The sequence below is a fragment of the Gymnoscopelus microlampas genome (assembly GCF_963454915.1).
Source record: "Gymnoscopelus microlampas genome assembly, chromosome: 19".
Taxonomy (NCBI): domain Eukaryota; kingdom Metazoa; phylum Chordata; class Actinopteri; order Myctophiformes; family Myctophidae; genus Gymnoscopelus; species Gymnoscopelus microlampas.
In genome coordinates, this window is record NC_139956.1 from 26,299,259 (window position 1) to 26,315,663 (window position 16,405).

At 43.1% G+C, this 16,405-nt stretch overlaps 1 protein-coding gene across 1 annotated transcript in view; it reads left to right on the forward strand.

Moving 5' to 3' along the window:
* The first annotated feature begins 703 nt into the window (after positions 1-703).
* Positions 704-16,405, forward strand: part of LOC311034938 (vang-like protein 2) — a 21,481-nt gene continuing 5,779 nt past the window's right edge. The window contains exons 1-4 of the mRNA XM_084042969.1: positions 704-1,457; positions 10,595-10,864; positions 11,354-11,483; positions 12,590-13,197. Coding sequence (XP_083899095.1) covers positions 10,794-10,864; positions 11,354-11,483; positions 12,590-13,197 — 809 coding nt within the window. The 5' untranslated portion in view covers positions 704-1,457; positions 10,595-10,793. The remainder of the gene's footprint in view (positions 1,458-10,594; positions 10,865-11,353; positions 11,484-12,589; positions 13,198-16,405) is intronic.

Sequence of the window (16,405 nt, forward strand, 5' to 3'; positions counted from 1 at the left end):
TATCACTCTGGTGTACTCTGTACGAGATTACAATGAATAGATCACATGAAACAATCCACGTCAATGCCGTATCTTATCTTATCTGATATGCACCTCTCCATAGGTCACTGATAAAACACATTGCATTCACATGGCATTCATTATATGATGAACTCACAGCAGACTGTTTCACTGTTACATTGTAAACATAAAACATTTGAGTACATACGGATGGAGGAATGCAGGTATGTACTCAAATGGCAAATATGAATTAATATTAATTGGAGTTTAATTAATTTGTCTCAAAACCCGTAACATATGGTAGCCTTTTAAAATGTAGATATTTTTACAGTTTTTGGGGGGGGGGGCAGTTTTTTTTTTTATGACTTGGCGGGCCGGATTGAGATGGTCAAAGGGCCGGGTCCGGCCCCCGGGCCGTATGTTGCCCATGTGTGATGTAGATGTACGGGTCGGATATGGAGAAAGGGCAAACACCAGGTTGAAGTTCATCCATGACGGTCATGACAGACGAGACCGTCGTGTGATCCATGGCTAGCTAGAGAATCTATCTACTGTCCCAGTATTCATGTCTGAATCCACACATGTCTTGTACCGTAGCCTCCACGGGAAGGTGTGAACAACAGGGCTGGGACCTGGAGGAGGGGTGGGAAGAAGAGAGGGGGCTTCATGTGAGGGGCGGAGCACCGAATGGGGGAGACAGACAGTGAGGCCATTCATTTGGAGTTGGGACAGTGAAGAGACGGGATTTTTCTTTAGAATTTGGGAAACCCTGCGTCCGTCGGTACATTTCCAACCAGGAAGCACACGGAGCCGTAACCGTCTGACCTGAAGTGGACCAAACAGAACATTAAGCTCCTGGATAAGAAAAGACGGGGGAAGGAACCAGATTTCACTCTTCTTTGGGCGAAGAGGGGGGTCCAATCCAATAATTATTGTGCCGAGCGTATGCGACGACGTGTTGTTGCACGTCTTCTGAGGGTTTATAGAGCAAGAAGGAACATTGGAGTCCCGAACCAAATTCCGTGGATCAAGTGGAACTGAAACATTCCCCGCTGTGAATTCGCAGACTCGGGACTGGAGTTTCTCTCCAAACGGGGCACAAAGCAGCGTTCCAGAGCGGAGCCGCGCAGCGCAGCGGGGCTCCTCTAACAACAGATGCAGGATGCGTCTCAGTCTCACTGCCTTTGTAGGGTTTGATCCTTGTTGAGTTGAAGTGGAAAGCGAGCAGATTTGTTCTGACGACTCAAGTTGCAATTGACTCTATTGTTATAGTCTGGTGCGAACAAACTCCAACCGAACGCAACGAGAGAGAGAGAGTGAATTCAGGAGACTTTTGGATTGGAAGCGTTTTGGATTTCACTCTGCGTTGTTGTTCGCTCCTTTGTGCTCTCAGAGAGAGAGAGAGAGAGAGAGACGGTCCCATTGAATGTTCTTCACGTCGGGTAGCGCGTTTTAAGGTGAGTTTGTCTCGTAATAACATTGTAGTATGAATGTCTGTCTGAAAGCTAGACATTCTGGGGGGGGGGGGGGGGCAGACATCAAATGGCAAAGTTTACAGTTTGAGCTTTCTTTCAGGTGCTACATTTCGCTTATTTGTTTTAGTAGATTGATTCGCGTGTATTTACATTAGTAATCTGATAGCCTATCACTATTATGAAGACCGGATCAGACGGATATGTGAGATGATTGTGAAGTTACAGTTTACATCAGGGTGCAGAGATTGCAGCTCCGGGTTGCTTTACTCTTTTCTTTTGACTGAGTCTCCAGTTCATTTAGTGTTTTACGCACTGTGTGCCAAATGGAATAGTTGGGACAAATACACATTGCAGACTGTGTGTGACACACACCGTCATTATATTACCAGTCATATTACAGACTGTCTGTAAACTGTTGCTGTCTGGCTCTGCATTCTGCAATGCTTAACCTACCGGCGCAGATGTGTGTGTGTGTGTGTGTGTGTGTGTGTGTGTGTGTGTGTGTGTGTGTGTGTGTGTGTGTGTGTGTGTGTGTGTGTGTGTGTGTGCAGCAGAAATCGAGGCATTATTTTTGCAGACTGTATATAGTCTGCTGAGGGCAGCAGGCAGTGTTGCCATGTCCGCTTATTATAAGCGACTTTGGGCTTGTTTTTCTGCAAAGTTGCTTGTAAATATTGGTAGTTGTGGTTTTTTTGGGCGTGTTACTAAAGTGTAGTTGCTTATTTGGGCTTGTTTCCTAATGTTGTTTAAAACAGTGCTTCTCAAACATTTGCATGTCAAGGACCCCCAAGTTAATATGTATTTGTAGAGTAGACCCAGCCTTCTGAAATATGTGTGCCAGAGACCCCCCCCATACAAGATTTTGTGGATATGAAAATATTCCTAAATATTCACCTTTTTTCTCCAAGACTTTTCTTTGAAAATAGCCCATCTACAAGCTCTGTGTTGTGAGCTTGTAGATCGTCTATTTTCAAATAGCCAATGGGTTTGTGGCTTCTTTTCATAGACCTGGTTGCTTGTTTCTCTCGCAAAATCTGGCAACGCCGGAAAGGCCTCAAAGCCCGGGCCTCGATTTCCTACAGTAGTCCCGCTCGGGTCGCTCGCCACGCCTCACTGGGCCACCGCCACCCCGAGGCTTATTTTGAGGCCCGTGGGAGAGCCGGTTTGTGCGTGAAAGAGCGTCCACGATCACCTGGAAACAAAGTGAAAATCCCACAACTTTTGGTCGCGTCGTATTCAGAACGCACGCGCTTAACGTGTCCAATAATAGTGCATAAGGAAGGAATATGCAGGGAAGTGTAATTGAATCAGTTGCGAACAGTGGTGCAAAGTAAAGTACATGTACTCAAGTACTGCACTTAAGTACAATTTTGTGGTATTTTTTACTTTACTATTAGTAGTATTTCTAATTTTCAGTACTTTTCCGTAGTCCACTATACATCCCTGAGGAAAATATTCTACTTTTTACTCCACTAAAATTATTTGAGAACTTTAGTTAGCCTACTAGATTTTGATTATTAATACAAAACACACTAACCACTTCTGCCCTATATATATTAAGGTCATTTGAAAATAGCAGCTCTATGATGCAACACATTGTGAGCTTGTAGATCTGCCATTTTCAAATGGCCGAAATGTAACAACTTAAGTTTTCAAATAAATGTAGTGGAGTTAAAAGTAAACAATTTGCCTCTGAGATGTAGTGGAGTAGAAGTAAAAGTACTGAAAATTGGAAATAGGCTACTCCAGTAAAGTAAAAGATACCTCAAAATTGTACTTAAAGGTAGGGTAAGTGATTTACTTTGGTTAAAATAAGTGTTAAATATCTCTATATTCTGATAGTACTCATTGCTATAGAGTGTTTGTTCGGTAAAAGAGTCTCCCATGTCTCTCCAGCTCTTTATTAAACAGAAAATGCATTTTCAGTGCTCTCTCCTGATTGGCTTATGTTGTCACCTACCTGAAAATGTACTATATTCTGTTTACTAAAGAGCTGGAGAGACCGAACAAACGCTCTGTAGCAATGATTACTATCAGAATATAGTACTTTAACCTTGTTAACAAAACATATATATATACCAAAAATATCACTTACCCTACCTTTAAGTACAGTAGTTGAGTAAATGTACTTAGTTACTTTACACCACTGATTTGATGGAGTCTGACTTTTACTTTCGTATAGATACTGAAGTAAAAGTTAGATTCGATCAAATACATCTATGATAGTCTTTATCCAAGGCTGTTAGTGAATGTGTGTGTTGTGTTTAGGTTTTTATCATCACACAGTGCAGTAGATGATGGCAAACATGGAGATTACAAAATCAAGTATGACAATGTAAGCTTGTCTGGAGGGAGCGTTCCAGTTCCACCCTGAGACCTGCCTGCCGGTCAGAGGAAATGGAGAGAATAATAGGAAATTTAATATCCACCACAACACACACACACTCCCATGACCACTCCTACCTAAAGCACCACACTGTTGGCCTCCTGCTTGGAAAACACAATGCAGGCCACTGTAGTGTGTGTGTCAGCGTTGCCAGATTTTGCAAGAAAAACAAGCGGCTAGGTCTATGAAAACAAGCCCAAAAGAAGCAACTAGGCTAAGTTTTACCACTTTACATCAGCTATTTGGAAATAGCCGATCTACAAGCTCACAACACATCGCGATGCGAAGCATTGTGAGCTTGTAGATCGGCTATGATTTTTTTTTAAATGTTTTTGTTTTTGTTAACACAAATCTTGTGTGGGCGCTCATCCTGGCACAAACTATTTTCAGATGGGGCAAATAGCCTACATATTAATTTGGGGGTCCTTGACATGAAAGTGTTTGAGAACCACTGGTTTATAAACAACATTAGGAAACAGATAAGCAACTACACTAGAAACAAGTCCAAAAAAAGAAAGCAAAAAAGAAATGTGTGTGTGTGTGTGTGTGTGTGTGTGTGTGTGTGTGTGTGTGTGTGTGTGTGTGTGTGTGTGTGTGTGTGTGTGTGTGTGTGTGTGTGTGTGTGTGTGTGTTTTCCCACTATCTGCCTCCCCCATGACACACATGGTGGAAGGCAACGAGATTTCCTGTTTATTTACACCTTTCTGATGTTCTTTGACAACTGTGACATTCACACCAAAGAGAATCATAGAGTAGCCCACCATGTCTATGGACTAGTGTAGGACTGTAAGGGTAAAGTAGGCTACGACAACCACTCTGCATTGACATCTGACTCCCAAAAGTTTAGTATTTTTCCTTGATATAAATATGGTATTTACTAGTAGCCAATAACCAGGGCTCGTCATTATCAGTTGTTTGATTGGTTGAATTCTTTATTAACAGTTTGCAAAAAGTACAGAGGTACAGTTATACAATAATGCTAAAAGGATAACACAAAAAGCCCTGAGGGCTTGTTTCCCTTGTGGCCCCATACAATACAATACTATACAAGAAATCATTAATACTAGGAACAGTAAAAGTATAATTACAGAAAAACAGTGGGGGTTCATTTCTGTTGGCAAGCACGTTTTCCCATTCAGACGGGTCTAGTTAGCCTACCTACACCATTCCTGTGTGAATGTCATACAGGATACAGAGAGAGGGGGCGAGCATATCCCTTATTATCTGTCCTGTATTTAGGTTGAGGTTCAGCTGGTTGACAGAGTTGATTATCTCTCTTCTCCAGTCACAGGGGAGGAGAAACTGACCTCACAAATGAGGAGTCAAATTTGATACAGAGGAGAGTGAGGGCTTATGCATGGCTTATTAGAATTGAACAGTATATGAAGAGAAAACACATTCCAGTTTGTTAAACAAAAGCTTTTGCATCACTTTAACTGAAGATCATGGTGGATTTGTTTCAGTGAAACAGTGGGGAAACACAAGAATCTGACGTGGCAAGACAAGATCCTTGCAAAAAGTGAAACTTAAATGTTTGCTCCAAAAGTGAATAACACCATAGCTTCGTCACATACAGGCCTAAATGACTAGATGTGCAGCTGATATGCGATTCGTATTGAGTTGAGCTGCACGATGGTGCCTGTCATTCCTCAAAACACAAGTGACGCCACTATAGGTTCCCTCTTAATCCTTACAAAATAAGTTTTTAATACATATCTAAATCTAACACCCCCACTATTAACCTTATTAGCTGCCCTGTAGATGAGTTTTAACCTTTAGATGGCAGCAAACTCACAAAATTGGCCATCTTTTCTGTCAGGTTTATGTGTTTCTAGAAAGTCCACTCCCTTGTTTGTATTAAAATAGACAGTAGTACATTAGGTAAGGACATTGTGTGTAAGAGGAAGACCTCAGACAGGGTTCCAATAGGCCACGAACAGCATGTATGCGACTCTGAAAATGAGTGGCATAATCATTATGCCATCAACATGCACATTTCTTCTGTGATTGACAGCCTCAGTAGCCTAAGTTACAAGTCACTGGCACATTGCCAGCATCCATTTCCCTCTGGTATAATAGAGTGGGCCATTGGTCTTGTGAGAGAGACACTAATGAACCAGAGCTAATTTCCTGCATCATACACTGGGGAGCTTTGGCTCCCCGATCGGGATAATTTCCCTTTATAATAAGACAATTAACAGTTTGCAGACGACTTGGGAATGCAGCCATTGACCTCTCAAGTAATTTCTTGACATCTTTAGGTCCATCATTTATATCTTGGGCTTTTTGTGTAAAACTCATTCAGACCAAGTTAACCCATTCAATCTGGGAACGCATCTACACATGTCTTCTAAATCCTAACAGGTTTCTGAAAAACCTATGTTGCTGTATCAGTGGTTCTCAAACCTTTTCCATGTCAAGGACCCCCCAAATTGTATGTATTTGGCCGCGGACCCCCATCTCAAAATATTTAGTTATTAGTTCCAGGGAAGCAAAGATTTGAGTTACAAATGTTCGCTTTAAAAATATATATATTCAAAGATTTGCACAAATTGTCTCGATTTAAAAAAAAAAAATGCAGATCTACAAGCTCATAGCGCGGCACTCGGTGTGGGGTTGTCCCTGTTTGGAGAATCAAAGGGTAACAATTGAGAGACCTAAAATGGAGTATGTTTTACTGTGAATGTGCCTGGCATTGGTGCAGCCGGCACAAGACTTGTTTTTAAGCCTCCGGACATTGCATGTGGCCAATTTCAGAAATAACATTAAAATAACTCAATGAACACAACATGCCAAGAAGCTGTTGTGAGAGCTGGGCGTGGTCTGGGTGCGCGCGCAGTCACAAAGGTCTTTTTTTAATGTATAGTGGTCTAGGGGTGCAAAAGATTCATCCAATTAACAAAAAAATCTATTTCAAAATATATTGCCAACAAATGTAATACTCGTTAATTAGTTGGCAACTGATCACGTGTAATTTTCACACTTAGTGCTGAACTAAACATGTTTATTTTTTTTTTGGAGCTAATGTAGCTAAGCTAAGGAGTGAGCCACCTCGCTTCCTTCCTATAGTCCAGGGGTCTTCAACGTTATTCAGGCCAATGACCCCCTAGCTGAGAGAGAGATAAAGCAGGGACCCCCTCTATATTGTATACAATTGGGTTTCAGATTAAACTTTTTTTTATACTTGGTCTGCTCTTTTCCCCCTCTAAACCAAACCCCTTTGCCAGAAATAGCCGATCTACAAGCTCACAACACCTCGCAGTGCGAGGCGTTGTGAGCTTGTAGATCGGCTATTTTTGGCTAACGTTCTCCTCAGAGTAGGGATGCTAGGGTTCAAGTGGTTAATGTAAACCAAAAAAATCATATTACACAAAGATTTGGCGGCCCCCCTGTAGTAACTCTGAGGACCCCATGTTGAAGGCCCCTGCTATAGTCTTTGCTGAGAGTTGCACATTGGCAATAGCATGTATATTGTCAGCAGTATAAGGACAGCAGGATCCATGTAATCAAAGTCAGGGTCCGCCCTAAAAGGCTTCTGCAGTGCAGTTGAGATAAGTGACATGCTGGCTGACTGTACTCGTAAACACATGACCATGTGTACTACTGTACACATTACACAACGGCACTCACACACAAACTTAATGCTGCATGCAAAAAGAGCAGTGTTTATGAGGGGTGTGCCGCACACATGGTCATGTGTGCATTTTCTGTGTGCGCGTGCGCGTACACGCGTATGATGCACGTAAATGTACACATGTATTCATGGCCTGCATGCACGCATGTGCATGTTAGCACGCGTGCGCGTCGTGCACGCTGTTGCTATAATCAAATGTCTTGTGTCCCACTCACATGAAACCCATTACAACATCCAAGAAGCTAGTTGTTGTCCCGACTAGGAACATATGATGCCGCCGGGCCTGGGTTAGAGAGCGAGAGACAGAGGGAGACAGAAATAGTGAGCGCGAGGTGGTTATAGTCGTTAGGCGGCTCTATTAGATTAGGATTATTTAGATTCAGGAAAGTACCTGTCTGATGATCAACGCACTGTGCTGCTGTCCAGTTCAGATCTTTTGCTATGACCACTATTTTATGTACTTTGGTTATTCAAAAATAGTACGAGTGCCACGATATGAGCTTGTAGATCTGCTATTTTTGGAAAAAGCGTGAAAATTTGTTCAAATCTTTGAATATATATATTTTTAAAGCGAACGTTTGTAACTCAAATCTTTGTTTCTGGGGGTCCCTGGAACTAAATATTTTGAGATGGGGATACATATAATATTTTACATATTACATACAATATGTTTTGAAAATGTGTGCAAATCTTCAAATGTATATATTTTTTAAGCGAAACACACACATTGTGGGGACCACCACAGGTTAAATGGGGAGGGGGGCCAGTAAAAGTCGAGGGGCTTCGTGAAAGGTGCAGTCAGGGATTTTCTTTAGTTACAATACGCGTTGAATGGCTCAATATTCTGATTGTAATCATTGCTTGTGTATGAGCGTTTGTTCAGTAAACAGGGGTCTCCCCGTAAACTTCTGTTAGTAAACAGAAAATGCATGTTCAGGTCAGTTGAGAGAACTCACACAGGATACGGGACAAACAAGGGAAATTGGAAGTGATGACACAAAGAAATGAGCAGACAAAACTGGAACACTATAAAATCAAAGCTGATAAATGGGTACTTTCTCCTGATGGGATGAAACTGGCAACCCGCCTGAAAATGTATATTCTGTTTAAAGAGCTCTAGAGAGAGACAGGGAGACCCCTGTCACTGAACAAATACTGTATAGCAATGATTACTAACAGAATATAGAGCTTCAACCGTTTCACACAAACAACCCTTTGTTTTAACCAAACAATATCACCTACAAGTGAACTGTTAATAAATAAATGATTATATTACATGTGACCACATTTAGTGGGCGTGAGTCATTGTCAGGATCTGTGTGTGTGTGTGTGTGTGTGTGGTGGGGGGCTACAGGCCTAGACAGGGGAGGGGGGGGGAGATGTTGGGTAGTTGATGCTCCGGTTACCACGGTAACCCCCCTCCCCATAGCCTCCCATTCATCCCCATTGTAATAGTGGTGCTCTGTTGCCCCTAGAAACCACAGGGATGGTAGGAGAATGTGGTGTGTGTGCGTGCGTGCGCGCGAAGGGCAGGAATGCACATTTGGGGAGTGGATGAGAGGCGAGCTCACGAGAAATAAATTAGATCTAATTTTGCTTTATTGTGTAAAGATGCTGCTGTATGTATATGAGAGGTGTGCTGTTATCCTTTATCCTTTGATATCATTTAACATAAACATGTTACACAGGAACAGACCCAGTTCAAGACTGTTCAACTGGGTCTGTTCCTGTGTAATCAGAACACATTTGAGAGCGATTGCAGTCTCCCATGCACACTGTGGCCATTTTCACTTACGTCATCCTCGAAGGGCACGCACGCGCACACACAGGCACACGCACGCACGCACGCACGCACGCACGCACGTACGCACACACACACACACACACACACACACTTTGTTTCATTCAAAGCCTCTTGTTTTATCCAGAGCCTGTCTGATGTGACAAATCATCTCTCCTTTCTCCTTCTCTTTCTGGCTCCTCTCACTTTTATTTGACAGCCCGCTTTCTCTCTCTCTCTCTCTCTCTCTGTGTGTCTCTCTCTCTCTCTCTCTCTCTCTGTGTGTCTCTCTCTCTCTCTCTGTGTGTGTGTGTGTGTCTCTCTCTCTCTCTCTCTCTCTCTCTCTCTCTCTCTCTCTCTCTCTCTCTCTGTGCAACCTTCCTCTTTCTCTTCTAGTTTCCCTCTTCTTCTCTCTACCTCTCTCTCGCCCATACCCCCCTCCGCCTGCCCCCCCCCCACACACACACACACCTCCCCTACATCCTAACCCCTCCTCCTCTACCCTATCTCTCCTTCTCCATCTTGCACCCCCTTCCCCTCTTTTCTTCTCTCCAGCTTGGTTCTCCTCCCCCTTCATCTTCTCTCACACCCCCCACACCCACATACCCCACCCCTCGCTCCAGCACCTAGGGTTGGGCGTTAATGAATGATTACAAAAGAATCTATGTATAGTAAAAAATAGCAGATCTACAAGCTCACAACACGTCGCAATGCAATCTACAAGGTGAGAGCTTGTAGATCAGCTATTTTCGCTATTTTTGTACGGCCATCATTGTATGACGAAGTACAGGGTTAAGTGATTAATCAGACTAATAGATTTAGTCGATTATAAAGAAAATCATTTGCATTTTCTTTGGGTAATTCGTTTTTTTCGATTTTTATATACAGTATAACTGTGGTTCTCAAACGTTTTCATGTCAAGGACCCCCAAAATGATATCTATTTGGCCACGGACCCCCATCTCAAAATATTTTGTTCCAGGGACCCCCCAGAAGCAAAGATTTGAGTTAAAAATGTTCGCTTTAAAAATATATATAATTCAAAGATTTGCACAAATGTTCACGATTTTTCAAAAATAGCAGATCTGCTATTTTTGAATAGCCAAAAAAGTATAACATATGAATAAAGGGGTTAAAATGATTGTGATGCTTTATTAACACATTTTTGCTGGGGACCCCCTGGTACCCCCCAAGGACCCCACTTTGAGAACCAATGTTATATACAGTATAAGACAAAAAAAAACATGCTTCTCGGTTATTCGGTTATTGGTTTTAAATTTCGGTTTCAATAACATATGTTTGGGTTATTTATTTGCACAGGCACTACTCCAGCACCTCCAAGATAGATTCCCTCAGGAGTAAAGTGGAGCTGCTGCGCCTCCCGCTGCCACTCTCCTCCAAGTCCATCGAGCAGAAGAAGAAGGAGAGCCAGCTGAGGGTCGCGCTCGCTGAGAAGGGCGGAGGAGGAGGAGGAGGAGGAGGAGTTGGGGCCCGCAAACCCCGCCTGCCAGCCTCCGACATGGACAACGAGTCCACGTACTCCAGCTACTCCTACAAGTCGTCCCACTCCCGGGGCTCCCGGAAACACAGGTATAAGAGAGCATGAGAAACACACACACACACACACACACACACACACACAACTAGGGCTGTCACGACTACGAAATTTTACTTGACCCCCAGGGGGTCCTCAGAGTAACTACAGGGGGTCCGCAATATCTTTGTGTGATGGGGAACATCAGACGAAAATAGCAGATCCACAAGCTCACAACGCCTCGCGCTGCGAGGCGTTGTGAGCTTGTAGATCGGCTATTTTCAGAGAGTTGGTGTAGAGGGAAAAAGAAAAAGCCAACAAGTTGACTAAATATTGAGGGTTTAAAAAGTTAACTGACATCTATGAACATTTTTAATCTACAACGCAATTTTATTCAATATGTTGTGGGGGTCCCTGCTTCATCTCTCTCTCAGCTAAGGGGTCCTTGACCTGAAAAACGTTGAAGGCCCTTGGAATAAAGAATAGGGTTTGAGTCTTATAATCGTGTCCCTTGACTGTATGATTATGTGTGTGTGTGTCTCCAGGGAGAGGAGGGACAAGCAGCATCGCTCTAAGAGCCGAGATGGCAGCAGCATCCGAGGGGACAAGTCTGTCACCATCCAGGCCCCCGGGGAGCCCCTGCTGGACACGGAGTCCACCCGAGGAGATGACAGGGTACAGAGTTTATACCCTATATCCACTACTTTTCTCTGGGGCTGTTTCAGAGTTTATACCCTCATCCACTACTCTTCTTATTTGTTCATTTCGCCGACTAAAACTATGACGAAAAATGTTCGGCGACGAAAACGAAATAAAAACTAAGCTATGATGACTAAAACTAAGACTAAATAATATTGACAATTTCGTCAACAAATAAAAACTAGACTAAAATGTTATGGAGGGACAGAAGAGATCCAGTAGAACTAAAAGACAAGTCATTTTATGTTTAGTTTGGGTGCTGAAAATAGCAGATCTACAAGCTCACAACGCGTGGTGCTGCAACACGTTGTGAGCTTGTAGATCGGCTATTTTCATCATGCAACCAAGTGTAAAAGCAACCATTACGACGTCATGAAGGCCTGCCAAAATATTTTTCTGTCAACCATATCAACTGTACATTTCGACTAAAACTAAATGAAAATCTGCTGTCAAAATGAACTCTGGGTCAAAGATTACCCTCATACTACTCTTCTCTGGGGCTGTTTCCTTTTTAGTTTTATAAACTTCCGGCATAGGCACAAGTGTTACTTTTTACTCTTTCTTCACTTCCTTTTCAGCTTTTATTTCCTTCTCAGTCCATCATAATAACTTGTGTATGAAAAAGACCAAAAAAACATCCTGCTCTCAACTGTCACCCTGCTAGCCATTGGTTTTAAAATGCACGTCATACAACGAAAGACACTGAGCTGGCATTTGAATAGAACGTTTTGTTAATGTGAAACACGTCACACATGATGAATAAAGCTTCTTCGCTGAATAATCAGCATGTTTGAAAACCGCACCAAAAAGTCTGGATGCGTTGGCTATGCCGGTGACTTTCAGGAATACAAATCTTCTATTCCCCACACCACAATGGAAAAAAAACAATCATTATTACTATTTCTTGGATGGTCGCAACCTGACATAATTCTCGGTGCACACGGGAAGGACTTTGATCTCTTTAAGATCCTTTTACAATACATACTACGTAACTAATGGACGGTATGTTAAATTCCAACCTTACCTTGCCTTCCTCTGCCGCACGCCTGCTTAAACCCTCTCCCTTCATCTCTCCCCTCCAGGACGACAACTGGGGCGAGACCACCACGGTGGTCACGGGCACATCGGTGGACAGCGTCTCCAACGAGGACCTGACGCGCCTCTCCAAGGACCTGGAGGAGTCCTCGCCGCTGGAGTGCCGGCGCTTCCTCGGCCCGGCGCTGGGCGCCGTCCTGGGCCTCTTCGCCCTGGTCACGCCGCTGGCGTTCCTGGCCCTCCCGCAGCTCCTGTGGCGCGACACGCTGGACCCGTGCGGGACGCCGTGCGAGGGCCTGTACGTCTCGCTGGCCTTCAAGCTCCTCGTGCTGCTCATCTCCACGTGGGCGCTGTTCCTGCGGCCGCCGAGGGCGGCGCTGCCGCGCTTCTTCGTGTTCCGCTGCCTGCTGGCGGCGCTGGTGTTCCTGTTCGTGGCGTCCTACTGGCTCTTCTACGGCGTGCGCGTGCTGGAGCCCCGCGAGCGGGACTACCGGGGCATCGTGGGGTACGCGGCGTCGCTGGTGGACGCACTGCTGTTCATCCAGTACCTGGCCCTGGTGCTGCTGGAGGTCAGGCACCTGCAGCCCGCCTTCTGCCTCAAGGTAGTGAGGACCACCGACGGAGCCAGCCGCTTCTACAACGTGGGCCATCTCAGGTTAGTTGAAGAGGGGAGAGAGACCCCCCTTGTTAGTTCTCACTCAGTGGTGTGGAAAAAGTACTCACATCTTTTTTACTTAAGTGAAAGTATCAATACTGCAATGTAGAATTAGTGAGTGAAAGTGAAGTGAAAGTCCGGAATTCAAAATTGACTTGTGAACTATTTTGACACCAATAGTTCAAAAGTATTGGTGTCAAAATGTACTTAAAGTACCAAAAGTAAAAGTAGACATTGTCCAGAATGTCCCATTTCATAAGTTTTCAAATTTATAAAAATCTATTGAAAATAGCCGATCTACAAGCTCACAATGCTGAGCTTGTAGATCGGCTATTTTCGAAAAGCCAAAGTTTTAAAAGGGCTGAAGTGGTTAGTGTATGTTTTGTAATAATAATCAAAATCCACAAAGTAACTAGTAACTATAGTTTTCAAATAATTGTAGTGGAGTAAAAGTACAATATTTGTATCCGAGATGTAGTGGAGTAGAAGTAAAAGTATTGAAAATTGGAAACAGTCCTGTAAAGTAAAAAATCCTCAAAAGTGTACTCAAGTACACCACTGGTCTCACTAATTCAGTTTCAGCTTCACCCAGCTCAGATGGTTATGATGAGGGCTCGGGTGTTTGTGTGTGTGTGTGTGTGTGTGTGTGTGTGTGTGTGTGTGTGTGTGTGTGTGTGTGTGTGTGTGTGTGCGTGTGCGTGTGTATTTCATTTCAATTTAAGTTGATGTTTTCTTACTGCCTGCCATGTTCTTGAATTATCGGAGTTCTGAAGGGCAATTTTTAGAAATGTGGTCATTCACATGGTATCCATTATGTGCTTTGGTTACATACATTTTGTGACCATCTCATGTCATCTGATCTCCCTATTGTCTTTGTGCCTAGTTCTGAAAAGAAAAAAAGAACAAAAAAAAGAACAACAACGTATAGTGGAGTTGAAACATTAGCCTATGCTACACTGTCTGCTGCTGGTCTGCAGAGCCACCAGTGGTTCACTGTCTGTAGCTGACTCCTTGACCACACCCTGCACAGCTGCGGGGGTGCATTTCTCCTTTCCGACATGTCGCCTTTCCGACGTTAACGAACCCTATACCTAACCCTAACCCTAACCCTAACCGCACGCGGAAGCCACTAGTCGGAGTGGCGAGATGTCGGAATGGAAGGAGCACCCCCAGCTGCGGTCATGCTACAATGGTTAGCTAGTTCCTGCACACACATGTTCAGAGCAACCGCATCGTTTCTGATGTGCAGAGTGCTCACAGCACACGTTTAATAGGAAATTATGTGAGCCATGATGATGAGTAATTACTGCCAGCTGTTTAGTGTGTGCAGTACTGTGTCTAAATGTGTGTTCCTGCAAAGTCCTGTTGCACTGTATATGCGAGGGATAGTGCTGTATCTCTTTCTGTAGCCTACTTGCACACAGTTAGGAGATTTTAAAGTAGGTACTAGTAGACACTCATACTTAAAGGGATAGTTCACCCCCAAAATGACTGATTTTCTATCGATTACACACCCCATGGAGATTATTTTGTTTTTGTCGCATTCCTACGCTAATAATTTGATGAGCGGCGGCGGCTCTGGTAGGATTCAAAGTGTCAACTTGTGCTTCGTGGGGTGTGTAATTGATAGAAAATGTGTCATTTTTTTGGGTGAACTATCCCTTTAATATTTGTGTTTGTGCTTCTGTTATATATTATGTGACCGTTATGGCATTACATGTCCTTAGGGGGTAGCTGTTACGCATGGCTGCTGAAATATGGCACATCATCTGATATCAGAATGTGTTGAGAGGGCATGTTATGGCAATGATGCAGAGGGGAGAATGAGGATGATGGTGAATACATAAAAGATAAAGTTAGTGGTGATTCAGACTTGGGTATAAATGCATTTGCAATACACTTTCATTTTTATTTGAACCTTAGAGTGGGGGTGGGCGACATTACCTCAATAAACAAACCACCAGAATTATATACATACGGTAATACTTCATTGATCATTGGTACATGAATCTGTTTTGTGTCAGAACACACAGTATTGCATTAAAACACAACATGAGACATTATTTTTTATGTTGCTCTATTGCCCACTCCTTTTAAATGGCACTGTCCCAAATTAGTTCCAAGCACATGTTACCTTTTGATATCATACCTGGCATTTATACATACCCAGCATCTATACCATACCTAGCATCTCATACCTGGCATCTACTGTATACCATACCTACCATATATAGTGTCTACTCTATACATACCTATCCATGCCATAGTTAGCATCCATACCATACCTAGCATCTATACCAGTGGTTTTCAACCCTTTTCATATCAAGGGCCATTATTTATTCGGTATTTGAGCCACGGACCACCATTTAATGAGATTTAGACTCTCAGACCCAAAACGTTGAATATTTTGTTATCGTTGGATACGATTTTGTCCACAATTCCATGCTGTATTGATGTGGTACCATAGGAGAGATAAAAGAGGGTGTGGCAATGTCATGTCACAAAAAGTACAGCATTTTGAAAACAGAGAAGTTAAACAAAATAGACCCAGTCCAGTACATACTTTATATAGAAGTTACAAAAAGGAATGATAATGATGTATTGATAAGCCCTAAGCATTTTTACAGTTTAACCCATTAAAAAGCCTGTCAGCAGAACCTACTGCAGTACCAAGTCCACACTTTAGAGTGGACTTTTGACTCGAATAATGTCCTATATTGTAAAACCACAGTTCACACCCACATGTCTGATACATGTGTCTAAATTCCTCCTGCTGCTGTGTGTTTTTAAAAGTGTTGCATAGCGAGTGCTGACGGTGCCATCTGCCATGTCATTATTTAGACAGCACATTATTCTGACATCCCGTAACCCCCAGGTTACACTGCATGCTACACAGGTTACACTGCATGCACATTTGAATGGCCAGACAGACAAAAACAAACCTTTAAATGCAGTCCATCTATCATATTATTATAATCATAAAAATAATATGAATTGCAATATCCAAAAGTTAAATTATCTGTACATTGAAACTATACAAACTATAGGAAATTACATGTTAACCTTTTCCTAACGGTGCGTTTTAACAGCGGGCGATCAGGATAGTATTTTCCGGAAGTGCATTATATGTCTATGAGAGCCGGCAACTACTGGCGATAGGGCGAAGTGGGCGTGGGGGGGGGGGCGATGAAAGATGGATTTTCTTTAT